Source organism: Onychostruthus taczanowskii, unplaced genomic scaffold, assembly GCF_017590055.1.
Source record: "Onychostruthus taczanowskii isolate IOZ18803 unplaced genomic scaffold, ASM1759005v1 scaffold1, whole genome shotgun sequence".
NCBI lineage: Eukaryota > Metazoa > Chordata > Aves > Passeriformes > Passeridae > Onychostruthus > Onychostruthus taczanowskii.
The window spans coordinates 25,175,617-25,195,779 of NW_024496525.1; the positions used below are offsets into that span (position 1 = coordinate 25,175,617).

Below are 20,163 nucleotides of genomic sequence, written 5' to 3' on the forward strand. Positions count from 1 at the left end.
CGAGCCGTCCGCCGGGGTTGAGAGCCCGCCCGGCGCCGCGCTGAGAGCCCGCTGGCAGCTGCTGTCACCGCGGCGGCTGAGTCGCCCACCTGCCGCCTACGGCTGGCGTGGGGGAGGGAGGGAGGAAAGGGATAAACTTCAAACTTGGCCGGGCGGGCAGGGAGCCGCATGGATGTGTCCGTCCCTCGGCGCTGACTCGCAGCCCGCGGCGCGCTGTGAGGCGACCGCTGCCCGAGGAGCGCGGGGCGCCGCCGCGCCGCTTCCTCCGCCGCCGGCCATGGGGCGCGGGGCTCAGCCCGGCCCCTGAGCGCGACGCCTCCCCCCCCGCTCCGGGCTGCCGCCGCCTCCCCGCTCGCCGCCACCTGCCTCTCCCTCCGCTGCGCCGCTGCCGACCTGAGGCCCTGGGCATCGGCTTCTCTTCGCGCTGCAGCCCGACCGAAATGGAGCCGTCCGCGGGAAGCCGCCGGGAGTGATCCCCGCTTTCCCACTGACCCCACTGGCCGCCCCCTCGGCGCCCGCGCTCGCTCCGATGGAGCTGGAGGACACGCCGGTCGCCCCTCCGAAGACCATGCTGCTTATGCTGAGGAAAGTTCGCAAGAGGCGGGAGATGCTGCTGCAGCAGCTGGGCTTCATCTGCGCCATCCTCTTCTTCGCCTGGTGCATGTCCAGCCTGCTGTCCAGAGCGGGTGAGTGGCAGCGGCGGCGGGACCGGCGGACCCCGGCAGGGCCGGGCGGGGCGGCCCGAGGGCTGCAGCCGCCCCGGAGCTGCCGAGGTTTGGTGGGGTCAGGCGGCTGTGGCTGTTCCCGTTTGGGGTCTCCCAGTGGAAATGCCCCGGAGTGCGGGCGAGGCGGGGGAACAGCTCGGGTTCCTCGGGAGAAAGCCCCGCGCCGGGCGGGTGCAGCCCGGGCAGAGGGGGAAGCTGCGCCGCTGGCGCCTGCTCGTCCGGGGCGCCCCGGCGCCGGGCCAGCTGCGCCCCTCAGGTCGGGAACCGACAGGGCATCGCGGGGCAGCTCTGTGCCTGCCAGCGGCCCCCAAGGAGTTTCCGCCCTGCCGCTGCATCAGAGTGGAGTTCTCTCCAGTGGTCCCCTCTGCAACTTCGGGCTGCCTTTCGTTTTGTCTTCAGGTTGTAAACCTCCATCAGCTATAGCTGCTTCTTTTCTCAATCTCACACCCACCCCCAACACCTCTCCCCCCGTTACAGTGTAGATTTGACAGAAAATTCTGAATTTTAGGCTAGGAAGGGTGCTAATCTTACGTTTTATAGAGAGAGTATTATAACAGAGTATTTTGCATCATTTGTGCATGTGCTGCATTGGTAAACTGATGCATTTATGATTAACCATTTCATTCCCATTTGTTCCTCTGTCCGCTGGCATGGTTTGGGCTGTAGGTAGCTTCAGGCCCTCATCCTGCAATATGCTTCACATCCCTCAAATACGAAATCTAAGGTTGCTGGGACAGCACTTGGGTCTCTAGGTAGGGCTGCCAACAGTCCTCGAAGATTTAGGAACAAAATCGACTAAGCCCTTCATTAAGCATATACATTTAATGTAAGAAACTCAGATTTCAGCACAATTAGGATGGGTCATCTGCTTAAATTAAAGCTGAAGTTCAAGTGTGTGCTTTAGGGAAGAAAAATCTGCTGCAACTTGTCATAGTTTGTAATGCTCTTGTGCACAAATTATTGCCTGCCTTGTTTGAGCTGTATCTGGGATGGCAACAAGCCATCCATATAAGAATTCGGTGTCTTAGACCATATTAGCGTATTGCTCATCTTAAAACTTCCAACTTGGAAACAAGCAATGGGGGTATGAATATGTTTGCATAGCTTGAGGGATTTTTTTGTTGCAGTTGTTGTTTTCCACAACTTTTTTAGGTTTTCATGAAAAATGTCATGACTAATGAAAGTTTTTAATCTCCTGGGTTATCATCTAAATCCCTCATAACCTAATTTTTGATAGTATGCTGCATCAGGTAGGGTTTTTTTTCAGCTGGCTAATTTACAGTGCATATTATCCATAAACACTGACCATCTGTTGTCTATGTTTCTTATAATTGTGGCTCAGAATATTTTACTCTGGAAAAACTACCGAACAAGATTTCTTTTTTCCAGAAGTCACTAAGAAAGCACAGGCATTACATGATGACAGTATAAACTCTAAAATTGGCCAAGGAAGAATTTTTGTTATTACAGTATGTTCATTTGAAATGGATAAGATTGAGGTGGAAGTGGTTTAATTAAGGGGTTCTATTCTTTCTTTGATTATTATAATTGCTTACGGCACATGATCTCCTGTACAAGTGCTCCTGTACTCTATTTAACAGGTTCCGTTGGGAATGCGTCTGGAATATGCATTTTGGCAAAAGTTCCATTGCCTTCTAAAAAAGTTTATTTTTTAAAGACTATGAGAATTCACTGTGATTTCCATATTCTTAGATGAGTTATGAATGGTTTGATATTATTAAGCACACCCAAGACTGAAAAGTTCAAAATAAACTAAAATCTAACTGGAACATATCCATATGCATTTTTAATTCTTCATGAAAGCAGTAATGTAATATGTGCAAGTACAGATGACTAAATGGAAGTGTGATTTTTGCTCATGTCAGCATAGCTAGGCTGATTTCATCTATAGGAGCTGCAAGTGTTGACTTTCACAGGTACAGGCTTCAGCATTTGCTTGCTGCAGAATATTTTCCTGCTGTGGGTCACAGCCAAGTGTTCCGATAGCTCTGATAGCCAGAACATGCCAACAGCTTGGATATGGTGCCTGGTTGTACCCTTTGGAGCTAGGAGCACCTAGCACATGTCTGTTGGCATGTGCTCCAGTCACACCTTGGATTTTGCCCTGTTTGCATTCTGATGGTCTGTCCATGCTCCTTGTTGGTGGGCATGTGTAGTCCAGCTGGGATGATGCAGGAAAAAACTGGTGCTAGTGGGCATAATGTCTTTTTATTTAATATAGGCCAAGAATCAGCTGTTGCAGACAGAAGCATTTTATCAGGAATATGGAGGAATAGAAGGTTGATGGCGTCACCTAATGGGACACATGAAGACAAGAACTGTACAGAGCCAGGTAAGATGGAAAAACTTTGTAATGTCTTGTAAGCTCTTGAGATGTATTGGGTAGTTTTGTCATGACCAAACTGCAGTGATATGTAAACATCAGTGTTAAACTTAAAAAAACCCAACAAATAAGGACTGTTCTGTGTAGAAATGAGGCTTATTGTGTTACATAATGACATGATTTTATGTATCAAAGGCAAAAGGTAATGATCAGATAAAGGCATGTTTAGGGTCATTGTGAGACTAGTGCCGACAACTCAGTTTCTGTAGCTTTGTTCCTTCAGTGATTATTCATTTCTGCCCAGCTGATGTGTGTATATTGCACAAGTCATGAGAGGTACGCTCCTCTTAAAACTATGGGTAGCTAAATATGCAGTGTTTTAGATGACATCTGAGCTCAGTGATTTATGTTCTTTACCATTACACAGTTAATCATGGTTTGCTAGTTTAGTGATAAACTGTGTATTCAGAGTAGGCATTTTTGTTGTGTGGAGGGGGTTGATGAGGTAAGTGGTATGGAAACCCTGGAATCCATTTTACTTCAGGATTTCTATCTTGGCCAAGCAAAAAGAATTGATTGAGGGCAGGAATAGATGACGCATTTTACTATCAGTGTTAGTCCACAATGCTTTCATCTTCCCATCTGGCTTTCCAGTGTGTATTTCCTTTCTCTCTCTCCTTGCCTCTGTGTGGTTTATGGTGTGTGGGAGATGAGACATTTTGCCAATGGCACTAGCCAAGTTAATTTGAAGTTCTTTTTTTTTTTTTTTTTTGTTTAATGTGACTCTTTGATAAACTCTGGGGTAGCAGTGGAGTGTGTGCCTTCTTGCCAACAGTGTCAGCATGAGTTCTGGGATGCTGTCAACCCCAGGCACTAGGAGAGTTTGGAGCAGTGTTCCTGCCCTCACTTACATGTTTGTTGTGATACTGAGGTGCCAGTTTTATAGACTGAGGATCACTAGTGTGCTTATACACTCCTGAGAGAGGAATGGAAGAACATAGCTCAAAGTATGTGCGTCCAAAAGTTTTAACTGTATCCTCTTGATGTCCAAGAGCTTCCCCATGCTTTTGTTAAGAACTTTGTGGGTCAGTTTGCTGTGTTCTGCATCTGTACCATTATGATGCTCTTGATTTGTCTGTCAAAGTTGTTAACAATGAAGAAAGAATACAAAAAGGACCTTTTGGAAACACATAATGATTCTTGATGAATAGTCAGAAAATACCATTCTTTCCCACTTCTTTTTCATTTTCCTCTATATATGTGGATGCGTCAATGTGATCTTGTCTGAGAACATCCTTGTCAGCACACTTGGGGTCAAGGCAATGGAGGCCACAAAGTCATAGAAGCTAGATCAGAAAGATACCTGTCAGAGTTCTGGTGGAAACTTCTATTTAGCATGAATGAGAACTTTTCACAATTATATGATAAAACGACCAAGGCAAAAACATGCTTGCACGTGAACTGGAATTCCAGAAGCAATACTGACTTCTGCACATGTTTAAAACGAATAGTTCAGCTTCCTCCATTTTTCTAAAGTAATAAGATTAGTTTAAGAACAATTGGAATTGTTGTTGGAATTGGAATACGGCTGGGTCATTTTGATGTGCTTTCTGAAATTCAGGTCTCTGAGGTGCACTTTTCTCTGTAACCACAAGAGATGGACACAAGGGAGGCCCAAATATGCATCAGGATGGTGAAGTTTAAGAAAAATATCAAAGACTTGCATTAAATTAATAATTTCTAGTAACAGTAATGGTAGTAGCCTTTCTTTTAAAAGTGTTTCTTCAGTTAGAACACAGATTTACAGATCAAATCTGTCACAGGATTGCAGTTGTAGCATTTTTAATCACTTCCTATTATTCTGCAGTTATGTACCGCTTATCACTGTGTATCTTCTGCAGCTGAAGGGGGAATTGAGATGCTGTAGGAGTGATTAGATCTAAGCTGCAAATAAAGGGAAGATCTGAAAATAGCTGAAGTTGGTGTTTGTGGGACAGACGTGGGTCCGTAAGAGCCCATTATTGTTATTGCTCAGTCACAACTTCTGTAGATTTGGGGTAGTGTTCTTCGTTGGCTTTGTTTTTTGTCGTTTTGTTTTTTAATGTATGGGATGTTGACATGCTGTTTTTCTATTTATTGTTTTCATTCATGTCTGGTAGCCAGGGATTGGGATTTGTCTTGTAATGAGAAGGTAGCAATGATGGAGCACCCATCAGAAAGGAGCAAGTAATACAGCTCATCACTGTGGGAATGTAGCTTGTGTAATCACATGACTGCAGAGAGGGAAGATCCAGGAAAGGTCAAGAGACTTGGCAGAGATTGCATAGAAGATTGGTGAGAGTGTGGATTTTCTGTTGGAATATGAACGCACGGTTCCCTATGGGCTCCTCTATGAGATGTACTTGCTCTCACCTATGTCATTTCTGTGTCTGCTCTAAGATGAAGGGCTGTACAAATGCATGGCTGTGTGTATGGTATATAGCAGTTTTCTTTTGTTATGTGGATGTTTTTATGTGTGTGTTTAGGATACAAGAATTTCATAGTACTTTGAGAAATGCAGGTTCTTGCTGAGAGCCTGTTAATTCCTTGTGTTATTGCTGTACTCCCTTTTCATTAGCTTCCCACACAAGTCTTCAGCATTACCTCCCTTCTTCCAAAGGCTTTCAATGAAGTTAATATATTTACCACTTCACTTGATTTTCTTACTTACATGTAAGTGAAAAAAATAAAAATCCCAATTGTTAGAAATGGCAGCTATAGAAGTTTATAGGACCATGAGATCCCTGCACTTCATGACACTGGCAAGAAAGGCTCACCCTTTGTAATATACATTGGGATAAAAACCCTGTAAGCTTCTAGAAATAGTGTTAGAAGCTTGTGATAGCTGCTATCTTCTAGAAGCTCACATAGTCCGCACTGTTTTATATTAGTCTCATTTGCTGAAGTAGATAATTTTGTATTGTGCTCTTCTGCAAACATTGATAATGTTTCTGGGGCATTGTGTCAGAAGAGGAAAAATGCTAAAGTCTCAACAATGCTGCTTTAAAAAAGAACCAGAGGAGTCTGAAAGAGGACAAGAAAATACATGTATGTGTGTGTATGTAACTAGAGAAGAAAAGTTGGGGTTTTTGTATCAGAGGAATGATAATAATGAACATCTTAAGAGGTGCTCCACATTTTTTCTGATGGTAATATTCTGCAATCATGAAGAATTAAAGACTGTCTCTATCCCATAGCAGCAAAGGATCTGTAGGTCAGCTGCAGGAAGGAGGTAGAGCCTTGGGAGCACCAAGCCAGCCTTGGTTCTAGTCTGAACTGAACTGAGACCAAATCCTCACCACAGTTAACATGTTCTGTAGCATTTTTCTATTAAAGGTCATTCCTGGCTTTAAACTTCCCCATTGTTGAAAGCTTCTCTGCTTTATATTGTCCTGGAGGCTAGAGGGCTTATTGATTGTATATAGAAGGCTCTGGACTTCAGAAATTTCATGAAAGCCTGGGATTTTTGAATTATGAATCGTATATTTATTTGGTATTGAGTAGTTCTCTGGATGGCTTCCTCTTCTTCATGGCTCTGGGTAGATTTCTGTGGGAGGAGGAGTTGACCTGACCCTCACTTAAAGCAGAGAGAGCAGAAAAGAAGAGTAGTTGTCTATAGCATCTTAACATACCTCGTTAGTTTGCAACCAATTTTTTTGCCGTATCCAAGCTCTCACTTCCATCTGCCATCAGCTTGCTAGCTTGCAGTGCCATCTGCCCAGAAAGTCTGATTTGTAGCTTCTCTGCTCCAATGGCTTGCCTCTTGTTTCAGAATGTTCCCATGACTCCGTGTCCTCAAGAACTCCAAGTAACGTTTCCAGGGCACATACAAGTTGGGGTGCCTGGGTGTCATGATGTTTCTTACCACATGCCTCCACTGGGGCATGTCTGGCTGCTAAAAAACTGATCCAGACTCTTTGCTGTTGTGAATATTTTCAAGTAATCCCTGTATATGGGTAGAATTTTTTTTTCCCCTGTGAATTAGAAATGGGAATATATTTCCATTGTCTTCTGACCCTAGTTAGGTAGTGGCCTTGAAACAGAAAGGCATTGGGATTTTCTTGTCTGTGGTTTGTCAGCCATGGACAGTTCATGAGCAACACTGATTTTAAATAGGTGGAGGTTTGGTTCAAGTGTGCTCCTTCCATTGCTGTTAGTGGGTAAATATGAATTTTCTACATTTTGGCCATAAAAATCCCCTACAACATTACAAGCTGGGGACAGTGTGGCTGGATAGTGTACAGGCAGAATGGGACGTGGGGGTGCTGGTCCTCCGGGACAGCCGGTTGAATATGAGCCAGCAATGTGCCTTGTGGCCAAGAAGGCCAGTGGCACCCTGATCTGCATAAGGAATTGCATGGCCAGCAGGAGCAGGGAGGTAATTCTTCCCCTGTACTCGTTGCTGGTGAGACCACATCTTGAGTGCTGTGTCCAGTTCTGGGCCCTCAGTTTAGGAAGGACGTTGAGATGCTTGAACGTGTCCAGAGGAGGGCAACAAGGCTGGTGAGGGGCTTGGAACACAAGCCCTGTGAGGAACGTTTGAAGGAGCTGGGGTTGTTTAGCCTGGAGAAGAGGAGGCTTAGAGGTGACCTTATTGCTCTCTACAACTTCTTGAAGGGAGGTTGTAGACAGGTGGGGGTCGGTCTCTTCCACCGGGCAGCACCTGACAGAACCGGAGGACACAGTCTCAAGCTACGTCAGGGAAGGTATGGGTTGGATATTAGGAAAAAAATTTCACCAAATGAATAATAAAGTACTGGAATGCTCTTCCCAGAGAGGTGGTAGAATCACCATCTCTGGATGTGTTTAAAAAAGGCTGGACATGGCACTTGGTGCTATAGTCCAGATTCTGAGTTGAGGTGCTATGACATAGGTTGGACTCGATGATCTTAGAGGTCTCTTCCAACCTCATTATTCTGTGATTCTGTGAATTGTGGAATTGGGGGAAGACAGGGTTAGCATTTCTTCCTGAGCTATGCTGCATTTTTAGTTACCATTAAAAGGCATGTTGTAGCAATGCTTTGTGTACCTGCAGTGAAAGAATCAGTCCTCTGCAGTAAAGTGTGTTTCCCAGTAGCATGTGTGTGAGTTCAAAGTCGTTAAGTCTGTGTATATTTTACGCTGTTAGTTATAACCTTGGGGACTCATGTAAGATGCTATGCATTGTAGAGAAACTATAGAAGTCTTAGACAGTTTTGTTGGTGTACCACAGAGAGAACAAGAGCCTGTTTTTTTTTCTACAAAAATCAATGATGACCGGAGAAGACAGGACTGACTCTTCCAAGCAATTTTCCAAAGGGGCAGAAAACATTATTTCTTGTACACATGTAGTAAAGACACTATAGGAACTATTGATTTCCATAAGTTGTATTTAACAAACACAGTGCTTATAAATGCATAATTCTTAACATGCTGGATTGATGTATCCTTTTTTTCCTTAATCCTTATAGACACCTTAATATATAAGAGCATGAAGTTAGAGTAATAAAGGCTGGTGGAATACATAATTTTGTGCTGATGTAAATTTTCTTTAAATGATGTGATAATACGTATTTCTTTTAAACAATGCGCTCATGATCTTCCCTAGATCAAACTTCCATTTTGTAGCAGGGATGAATGCCTCAGACCTCCACTTTTAAGGATGTGGTATTAATAATTTCATTGTAAACCTCAGTTTCATGAACAGCCTGAATTTGTAAGCTCAGTATGACCTGCATGTGCTCTTACCATGCATTCATACAATACCTAGCAGAGAAAGATCATGGTCTCATTGAGATACTAGAGACAATTATTGTATTCTGTTATATGCAAATATTCCCCATGTGCATATTAGTCAGACTTCCTCTCTGCCTTGATGGATGGAATATGTGCAACTATTGTAGTGATAGATTTATTGATAATGCATGCATATGGATTTAAAATACTTTGTTAGTCTAGTGTGTTATGCCCTCAAAGACCAGGAAAGTTATCAGCCATAAACATTCTATTTTCATGTTGGTGTAAAAGGAAATGAAAATGAAGAAAGGTTTAAGAAAAAGTTTCTTAGTTGCTTTATGCACATATGTTATTCACATAACATATAGGTGCAGTGTCCTGTGAATGTGTATTTATTTATGTAGTTGAAAGACTTACTAATTAGCTAGCATGTAGCTTATTTCTGTGGCCACTTGTCATATGCTGGTGGGGTTTTATTTGTTTTGGGTCTGCTTTGGGTTATTCCTCCTCACCAAGTGATTCCTGACTCCCTTTTGTCCCTGTAGATGCTGAGTGGTAAACTTCATTGATTGTGATCTCATTTGTATGGCTTCTGATTCAGGGGAAAATAGATGTGTGACCATTTAAAACCACTTTTAGTGGGGTAGTTGATGGCAAATGACAAACATGTTATCACAAGTTTTTCTTCTGTGACTGCCAAGTCTCCTAAATCAGAATTCACACCTAGGTTGAGATTGAACTTCTGACATCTTTGCATGGCCTTTGGGTGTGAGTATTAAATGGTTATGCAGGTAGGTGTAGTTGAGGTTAGTTGGGAAAAGTGGTGAGGTTTTTCTTTGTGTTGGGGTTTTTTTGTTGGTTGGTTTGTTTGTTTATTGGTTTGTTTGTTTCTGGGTTTGTTTTTTTTTTTGTGAACCAGTGTAGGACATGTGCTTTGACTAAACATAGAATTTGAAAAATTATCATCCTTCTTTCTGAGCTTTTCATTTTCTAGCAGCATATTAAAACTGGCATCCAGAATACTAGAAAGAAATGAGACAAACATCTCTCTGTGCTTTGACACAACCTGCCACCAGCATCCCCTGGAGAGCTGAGAACTGAAAACGAACTCCAGGGTAATTTATCCATTTTGCCAGGTTTAGGTGTCAAGTTTGTGGAAGCAGTTTAACACACAGTAAATTAGGGTCTGACTAATGCCATTTTGTGATGTAGTAAACAAAGGCAAATTAAACATATTAAATAGTATTTTCTTATGTTACTGTATATTCTTAAACGTAGTAAAACCACTACTTAATATAATCTTTATTTCATATGACTCACATTTATTTACAGTTGGCTTGGGTCCAGTTGAAGTACACTGTGGATAAAGACTTTTACAAGCTAAGTCTTTGCTTTGGAACCAAGAAGCAGGCCTGAAACAAAAATCCAAATTCTTAAAATGTAGCCACTTCAGAACTAAATGTAATGTCTGTGAACACAGGTTCATACTTGAAATATCTAGGCTGAATGCTCTGTAGTGCTAGACTAAGATCTCAAGTTTCCTGTATTAGTCCAATTCTAATATTCAGATATCTGATTTGCCTGTATTTCAAACCACATTACCTAAGCCTTCCTCAGATGTTAATGTTGTAATAGTGCAACATTTCTTTTTCTGTAACTGCAGACAGCTCGGGCAGAGAGCAGCTGTGTAAATTATTGGCCTGAGGTCAAAGAGGAAATATGAGACAGCATCAAATCCAGACACCTCAGTTTTGATTTAGGCTCCTGGAAAAATTATGTTTGGACCTCCTGAAGTTCCATCTAACCTGAGTTGTCCTGTGATGTGGTGTAGAAATGAAATTAATTACATTTCACTCAGGACATATTTGAAATTCTGAATTAGGGATTTCAAAATCAAAGTTAATAAGACTTGGACATGCAGCTCTCCATGGTATTGCTGACTGACTCACCTTTAGTGGGGGATAGATAATGTGTGTGTGTTTGGATATGTTCTTCTCTGGTATGACTGGAGAGTTAGACCATTTTGTAGATATGTGCTTCATTTTCCTCTTAGAAAATGATGCTGTTGGTGTGAAAGCTGTGTTTAAATGTACCTGTCTTGGTCCATGACAATTTTGATTTCGATGTCATCTTGTTCTGCTGCTGTCTGCTTGGTATCATGTGCAGCTGCTCCCAGACCTGACTTTGCTGTCGTAGGAAGTGGGTTGAAAAGGCCTTGTAAATCAGCCTGGGAGCATTAATCCACACTGCAGGGGTTGGCCTAGCACAGTCTTTATGAGATTCTGGGTTGCTTGACAGGTGCTAAAACGCTGGATTCATTTCTGCATCTCTGTGCACTTGGTGTTTCATCAGTCTCACTTGGACCACCAGTGTCCAAAGAGGATTCAGACAAAACTCTACAAGTGCAGGACTGAGTTGCAGGGAAGTAGAGTGTGAAAAGCACCTGGAGACAGAAGATTGTCACCAGAAGCTGGTGGTATAGAGAAGAGGTATAGAGAAATTTGAGGGTTGTAACTGTGTGGTAGAAAGACTGAGATTATCCTGTCAGGCATCCTGGAGTTGGCAGATAGATGAAAGAGACGTGTGAATGAAGGGAGACTGAATTTGGAGGGTGAACCACGGGACAGTCTTGGGAATTGCAAGGCAAAGAGGTAGGCCCTGGGAAGTAGTAAGCCGAGAAAGTCATAAAACAGAGTGAAAAATAAATATGTAGAGAGAGATTTGGTTTTGGTTGGGCAAGAAATTACAGTAAATTAGTTTTAAACTTTGTTCTGCTATGATTTCTGATAAGAACCTTTATAATTGTTTTTTTGTGAAGTTACAAAATTTTTTTGTCTGTATTCAGTTCTGTATTTGTTAAGTCAATGACATTTTACAGAATAGATGTGGTTACTCACCTAATAGGCTGAAAATATTGTATGAACCTGCTGACAATTCAACTGGCATCAATCCTGTTCTACAGGGAGGCAAGACTTTCAGGCAGAAAAGAGTGGTGGTTTTCTTTATGCTTTGAAGTTGACAGACATTGAAGACATTCTAGTAGAAATTGTACTAGCATTAGAAACTGAGTGAGATTAACTCCTGCTCTAACTCTGCTGGTAAGCTGAAGTACAGCAGAGCAAACACCTCAAGTGGAATGCAAGTTACCATGTGTATGTTGTCAGCCAGTTGTTTCTTTTTTTTTTTTCAACATGAGATGAATGGTTTAATGTTAACAACAGGTGCTGCATTAACGATGCTGAGGGTGACATCATCTCCCCATAGTGAGGAACAGTGGTAAATGTGCCTTCCTGCAAGCAAGAAGATGATAATTTAGGCTTTGCCTGTTCAGTTTCTATACATGCTTGTTGGAAAATTCTCAGAGATTGCCTAAACCTGATGAATTACTTTTCCCCTGCATATGATGCATTCAGTTGTTTAGTGAGTTGAGGGCAAGATGATTGAATCTATTGCTATTCAAAGGTATTTAAACCTTTTAGTAGCAAGATGTAGGATATTCACAGATGGTGGGAAACATTTAAGCTTCTGAAATGGAATTTTTGAATTACATCTATGTTTAGAAGTTTAAATTGACTGAAATGTGGAGAATAGATTTATTACCTGCTCCCCCCATTTACTGTGAATCAGCTTGTGCTTTGAGTTTTGTGAGCTCCTAGACCAAAACTGACTCTTGGAGAGAGGCAGTTGTTTGGAGCCTCAGGGAGCATATCTGTGCTCCCTTAACTCTACCATCAATACAACCATGACAGTTCACAGCAGCTGAGGCTCTGCCCTACAGATTTAGTGCTGGATGGTATTTCTGGTTTAGTTCTTTGATAAGAATTTTCTCCCTCTACTTTTTATGCCTTTGTAAAGGTTGCATTCTTTACTTGATTATGTTACGTGTTTTTAAATCCCTCCATAGGATCTTTGGCTGCTGTTGCATGAAATTGTAAGGCTTTTTCTTACCTTCTGTAGCCTTTTGCCAACCTTGCTCTTCTCTGTTGCTGCTATCCTTTGTCTGCTTCCTTCACCTGCACTGCCACTTTGAGGTGTTTCCAATGTCCATTTACTTTTTCTTGTTATTTTTATGCAGATGCTTCCAGAGCAGAAGGTGAAAGAAACTTACCTGGAATATTATCACTCTTTCCTTTCTTGAATATCACTTCAGGAGCCATGAGTACTGTGGTGCTCTGAGAAATTGGTGAGCCAGGATTGGCTAGACAGAGAAGTCAAAGCTAGCATATTAATTAGGCCTGTTTCAGTGATGTTTTGCTAGTTGAGGGTAGGAGGTCCCTGTAGAGCTATAGTGTTGTCTGTCCTTGGATGAGATGCAGTGGTAGTCCCTAAGAGTGCCTAATGAAAATGAATAAGGAAAAGAAGACTGAAAAAAGGCAGTGACTTACCCAAAGTCTGCAGAGAAGGTCAGTAGCTAAGCTCCATTTTTCCCCCACATAATCACAAATTGTAGCCATATTAAATTCATTGAGCCTGGAGCTCAGTGCCACCATCAGCACTCCTTCCTGATCAGCTCATGATTGGAATCTTATTGTGCACATTAAAATGAAAGATGCAACTTTTCACAGTAAGTAAAGCATTAGAACTTCCCAGCTAATTAAAACTGGTAGCTCAGTGCTACACTACAGAGCACTTGTGATTTCTTCGTGTCTTCCACACAGAGGGAGAAGAAGTCTTGGAATGTATAGATCTTTTTAGTTGCTCCACAGAAGAGGGTGACCCATCTTTGGGCCAGCTGCTCTCCACAGAGAATGGAAATAAAAAAATGTGACTAGGGAAGTTGCAGGTCTCTGCTGTGGTGATGTTTCTACCACTGGGGAATGCTTTTTTAGATGGCTGTGTGAGAGGGACTGTGTAAAACACCAACACTCTGTTGCCCTACCAGGACTAAAATGAGGACCTCTTGTTGCTTGCAGGCTGAAAAAGGAAAGAAAATGGTCAGCAGGATTTTCTTGTGTGTGAACAAACCGGTGCTTGTGCCTGACTCAAAGCTCTTTGAGAACTATTTTTTTGTGTTTCATGGAGGGTGAGGGGAGGGTTTATTTAGGCCAATTGACTTTTCAGTGCAGAATATATACTGCAGATTTGAAGGTTAATCAATTGTGTTTTTCAATATGTGTTTACTATAGTTATTTGGTTGTACAGGCTTGTTTAGTAATAGCACGTGATGAGGGAGTTCTTACTTGGAAAGACTATCTGGGATCATCTCCAGAACTGCTTTAATCTGTGGATATTTAGGGCAACTAAGTTTAGTAAGTACTACTTAGGTAATTAAAGGTTGGAGCAGGGCTGCTTTCTCTGCCAGACAGCAGACTGGTAATGGGAAATTAGTCAACTTGGTTCAGTGTTATCTTCTGAACAGCACCAAGCGTGGTCACCCAGCTCAGTTTTATTTTTCTGTTGTCTAAGGGGGTTTGACAGTCAAAATAATACCGTATTTCATGTAGTCTAGGAGGTAGCAAAACTTAAAATTGCTTAGGTTGAAAGGAATACTTACAGCTGGAAACAGTCACGATACCCATTTTGCACTCTGGACTCTAATTTGCTTTAAAGAAAAAAAATGCAGACTGGCTAAAGAATGTTTAAGTCTCTGCTAAATAACTACTTGTGAAATTCTTTTTACTCAGTGTTTCACCAGTTGCTCCTTGGATACAGGTACAAAAACAATTTGCAGATGTAAGAAAGATGTATTGAAAAAGGATAGTTGACCATATCATACATGCTTTTCTGGGTCTTAAGAAGTACTATAGAAGTTTCTATATAAGCTCAGTGGCTTTTGAAATTGTTCAGATTTGGTGGAGTACATGAAATTATTTGCAGAACCTTTTGGTTTTGTTTAAGACTTTCAAAATTCAATGTTTTCTCCTTCATTCTACCTGTTGTTGGATTGAATACTACACAAATGCCACTAGCATTGCTGTTATTCTGGCATGAAATTACAGCTGGGATGGAGATAACAATGTATGTACTCTATGCTTCTTGCAAATAAAATTGTAGTGTTCCCAACTAAAATTCTTCCCTTCCATTCAGCAACCAGTTGCGAAAATTTTGGTTGTGCTGCATTGCTGACTCCAGGCTGCACTGTGAATTGAGCACTGCAGTACAGCTCTGAGGAACCTGCCAAGGGCTCAGCTCTGTGGGTTAATGCCATCCCCCAAAGGGTTTTCAGCTGTGAGAGGCTGCACATCTGTTAACTTGTAGAAGAAATGAGAACCTCCTGTATCCAGAGTGTAGAGGGGAAATGGCTGTGTTGGACAATACTGGCCGTGTGCCTGTCTGTGGTAAGACTTGTGACATCTCACTGGGCAACAGGGTAGTATGTCCTGATTGTGGAGTGCCTACAGACATCACCCCAAACTGAGATCTTGAGCATTGTTACAAGAAACCAGATGATCATGTTTTGTAGAGAAGACTTAAGTTCAGTCACTAAGTGGAGAGAGGTTTTTGTTTGTCTTAGAGTTTTTTTACAACAAAATCTTGCATCTCATTTTGTAAGTAATAGATATTTTATAAATCTCTTGTTTTAATGGCAACTTCATTATAGTAGCTGTAGAATCAGTAGTTCTGTGCATTGACTTGAAATGTACAGAGCTGCATCACAACCTTATACACCAGTCTTTACTGCAAGAGATTAAGATCCAGTGTTTCAGTGTGATATGGGGACCACAAAATCCTCAATTCTAACTGTGCCTGCAGCAGTGAATTTCTGTGGAACTTTACCCTATATTCCTTCACTACAGAAAAAACACTTTTTTTTTCATTCCCCAGGGAGCAAAAATATAATTCAACACTAGCAGGGAACCTTGACCTCTATTCCTTCTTCAAATATTACTTATTTAGATTGGGTACTGAACATGGAAAGCATCTTCAAAGTGGTAAGCCTTGCTCTCCACAGAGAGTGAAGATGATCTTGGATTTCCCAGTGGTAGATTTGCAACTACTTGGGTGCCACAATATAAATTCTGATTTAGAATAAGTGTAAATATGATGTAGCTTATCAATGAGGCACCTGTTTCTTGCCCTCAGATTATTTAGTTCATTGCTCTGATTATTTCTTTTTTTCCTCTGCAAAAATACCTTTCCTTTTCTGTCTGTAAAATGGATCTTTTATATGGGAAAAGCAAATAGATTGCTTGTTTTAAAGTAATGTAATCACATTAGGCATTTACAGGAGTAAAAATTCAAAGTTACAGTCGTTATGTTTCCAAAGAATGCATTTATATTCTGCTAGTAAATGTACTTCAGTATTAAGGAAACAATAGTAATCTTTCTCTTCTTCATGCAAATGGTGTAGCATACCCTTTGGTGTCTTGCTATTTTAGTTGCACAGTGACTTTATATACTTAATCTTGAAGAGGCATTTGGATCGTATTATTTAACAGCCATGGGTAAAAGCCTCTTGCAATTATGAGATTAACAAGAGTTACACTATGTTTTGATTCTTTCTGAAGACTGATACGTGAATGCATGTGTGCTTTGACTAGATACATGTTTAACTCCATATTCTCTCTCTTTTGGTTTTTTCCCCTCCATTTTTCCTTTAGAGAAAAATTCTGTTATCTGCAAGATTTTCAAAGAATGTAAAAGGCTTAAATGCCATAGGTGTTCCTTCAGATGCTGCTGTGAGGGTCAGACACCTTTACAGCTGCAAAATAACAAAATCCAATAATAGAAATTTGGAATTTGGCTTTACTGGCTGTTGAACTGTATGGTGTATGCTTTATGAGAGAATCATTTGGATAGTTTGATTTTATTTAAAGCAAACTTGGGAAAGTAGTACACTTTTTCTCCCTTTTGGAAAAACCTTCACTCCCCAAAAAATGAAGCTACAAACACGTAATTAAAGCTGTGAGAAATATCCTTGTGTTGTAAGGTATTAATTGCTGGTAAGTTTATGCTAACTGTAAAATAGCTCTGGCTTTTTAGAACATCATGCATCACTGTATTTATTAATTCTTAACTAAAATATTTAACTTGATAATGTTGAATAATTTTATGGGGAAAAATATCTGCTAATTCAGAGGCTTGAAAATAGCACCAGGTTGGCTTTCATAAATCAGCACAAGCTCCTGTTTCTTGATGTTGTGTAACAGCTGTTGATGTGATGCTGCAATTTAAACTTCAGAAAAAGCTGATTAGTGTAAACCTCCCACATAGCGTTGAGGACAGGCTGGAGGCAGAGCTGAAGTGAAATGACCCATGCAAACATGGTCACACTTCAGTATCATGGGAACAGTCCAATCTTGCAAAGTTAATCTGAATGTATGTCTAGGTTTAGATGTTTGTATTTGTTTACTTTAGGTGTTTGGTTATTTTTTTTTTGGTTCAGTTTATATTTTCTTGATCTACCTTTTGAAGACAAAAGTGTGGAGTGGAGTGTTGGGGTTGAGGTGCTGGCACACATGCAGCAGTAGCTGAAGGGACCATTTCTGCTTCAGGACAAAGCTGTCTGGAAATGGAACTTTGTTACAACCCTCCACACTAGAGCGCATTCATTTTGGTTTGAAGGGCAGATTTTTATGTAAGGTGGATCTAATTCATGATTTCACTTGGCTCACTTGAGCCAATATTCAGATTTAGTACAGCATTTGTGCAGAACTTTGACACTGAACATGTAATTGACCTGAAGTTGTTGATCTTGTTGTGAGCTGAGACCTTTCCAATGCCTTGAGTATCCATTGGGATCATTCATGTTTCAGACAAAACAGGGCCTTAGGCTTTGGCAGAAATCAAAGATTTTGAGTTTGTTGGGTTTTTTCTTCTTTAGAGGAATATTTTGGTGTTGTGCTGTACCTAAGCCATTGTTCACGTCAGTAGGACCCCTGCAAACACTGCAAATTCAGCACTGGGCTGCCTTATCCAGTGTAAAAGTTAGGATCTTGCTTTTATTGTCTCTGAATATTACCTGCATGCAGCTTCTCTGATTTACGGGAGGGATGATATGCTCTTAAGAAGCACTGCTACTCAAAATGGAGAATGGAGATTTTGTATGTCTTTTGTCTATTATATTTACATGGTCTGTAAATCTAGTGTGTGAGCTGACCATCTAATGACCTTTAAAAATGCAGCCTTTGGAGAGATGAAGAGGGATTTGTTAGTTGGCAGATTTGTGCTAGCAGGCTTCAGGTTATTTACGGAAGTCTGGAATTTTGTGCTCTTGGATTTAAAGAATACTGTGTAATTCAGATCAAAGGCAAAGTATTAAAATCTTAATTCCACTGGGAGAAATATCCTTTATTTTGGCATTCTCAGACATTGTTCTCAATTCATGTTACTAATGTACCTTATCAAGAGAAAAAAGTTGAAGTTTTCTCATAATTTTCTGTGAAATAATTTTTCTTTTGTAATAGGACTACATAGCAGTGTGTGAAGGTTATTCATAATTTTAAACAGTGAAGTTTCTGTGATATTAAGACAAAATCATAATTACTGTCAGGTGTTTATATTTCCTCTGTTAATTATATAGTGAAAATAATGATATGCTCAATTTCATTGTTAAATACTGAAATATCCCTGTGTCATTAAAACTGTTAGTGTATAGGTAAGGAGGAGGAAGGAAGGGAATCAAGGGAAAGGGCATTTCAAAACTATTACAGTTGCTTTTGTAGAAGAGTGTTTAAATCTGTACAGATGGAAGATGCTAAATTGCATTTCTGTGGACTTTTACAACCAACTTAAAATTCATGGGTTACATCTGAAGAGATCACAGTGAAAAACTAATTTGTCTGGTGGAAAGCAAAGTAACCATTGCCAGAAGTGTTTCCCTCTCAAATGATGAAAACTGATCTTACTGTGCTGTCTAGTGCTCAAAAGTACCTTGAATTTTGTTAGATGAGTTTGGGTGGTAAAACAGAAACTGTAAATCTCTATGTTTGAGGTTGTTTGTTGTCCTTGGCCTGTGGAAAAGTGCCAGATGACGTTAGAAAGTGTTCTATGTGGTCTGAAAACACTGTGTCATCCTTAAGGTTTAATTTCTTTACCTATTTTTGTGCATCCAAAGCTGTGGAACGGATACTGGCAGTGTAATAAAGCAAAATGTTCTTGTAGTGTGAGTTGTACCCCTGTCCATAGAAATTGTATCTCTGACCATGAAATATCTGATGTATTACTGAAAACTAATAGATTCCATTCTCATAAAAGTCAGTACGGAAAATTCCCTTGAACAGGAAAGGGAAGTGGGATGTGGAGTGGGATTTTCAGGACCTCAATTCTAAGGTATGGACAGATTGTCTGTGAAGTCTTTGGAGTAAATATGCTCCGTTCTCTGGGTTTCAGTTGCAGCTGGATGTCTTTGGCAGTCTCACCAAGTGCATCCTTAGGTACCTGGATATTTTGGCACTTCAGCAGTAGTGGAAAAGTTAAATAAAACTTTCTGCCATGTTTTAGGAGAACTGCATTTTCTTTCTGAAATGATGTAGGCCTCAAAACCCTAATTATACCTGCAGTGTGTCCACTGAAGTTGGTGAGGACTTTTGAACACAAAAGGAGCTTTTGGCAAGTGGATGAGTTGCCCTCACTACAGAATCTTTCACAGTAAACACAAGGAACAGATGAGGGACAGTAAAGCAGGAGAGAGCAGAATTCTCTGACTAGGAGAAAACTCATGTTCAAAAGTTAGAGTTCTTGTGGGGCAGGCTGGGAACTGTGGAGCTGTTTTGCCTTGCTAAACAACACTTTCTCACTCATTTTGGACAGACTTCCTAGTAAATGTGCAAAGATGTAAAAGTGTTCTGCTGTATGAATCAACTTTAGGACTGTAGTTGACATAGTTACAGTCTGTATCTTTTGGGGTTTTTTAGGAGAGGTGATACTTCCTTGAATTAGTGACCAGTGAGGTGTGAGAGAACTAGTCTGAAAGCGGAAGGATTTAAGTTTAACTTCTTAAATTAAAATTGCCATAGTAACAGTGGCTTGTGCCAAATTCAGTCTTACTGAGGTGTGTAAGGAGTGCTTTGAAATACACCTAATTGATCTAGTCTCTCTGGAGGCTTTGGAGGGTTTCAGTGCTGTTTCACCTTGCTGCTGCAGTGTAGCGTTGCTCAGGTGGAACACAGTTGTCTCTTTCCCCACATGAAGGTCGTAGCTCTGTGCAGCTGAAAGTGCCTAGGGAGCCTGTAAGATAAACAGGGAGATGCTGTGTTTATGCTTCCTCCAGGGACAGGTGTCTGCTAATGCAAACTTTCTGGATAATTTCTTTATTTACTCAAGTTCTGTATTAATCCCAGTTTAGCCCAAAATTTGGTTGTGATCATCTAATTCTCTACATTTCAGGCCTCATTTGTGGACTTGGACAAAAAGTCTCACAAATGTACAATGAAGTTTTGTGCTTTAGAGAGAAATGCT

At 41.0% G+C, this 20,163-nt stretch overlaps 1 protein-coding gene across 1 annotated transcript in view; it reads left to right on the top strand.

Annotated features, from left to right (window-relative positions):
* The first annotated feature begins 528 nt into the window (after positions 1 to 528).
* LOC121342933 (ras and Rab interactor 3-like) overlaps positions 529 to 20,163 on the top strand; it is a 156,494-nt gene continuing 136,859 nt past the window's right edge. The window contains exons 1-2 of the mRNA XM_041417731.1: positions 529 to 686; positions 2,968 to 3,078. Coding sequence (XP_041273665.1) covers positions 530 to 686; positions 2,968 to 3,078 — 268 coding nt within the window. The 5' untranslated portion in view covers position 529. The remainder of the gene's footprint in view (positions 687 to 2,967; positions 3,079 to 20,163) is intronic.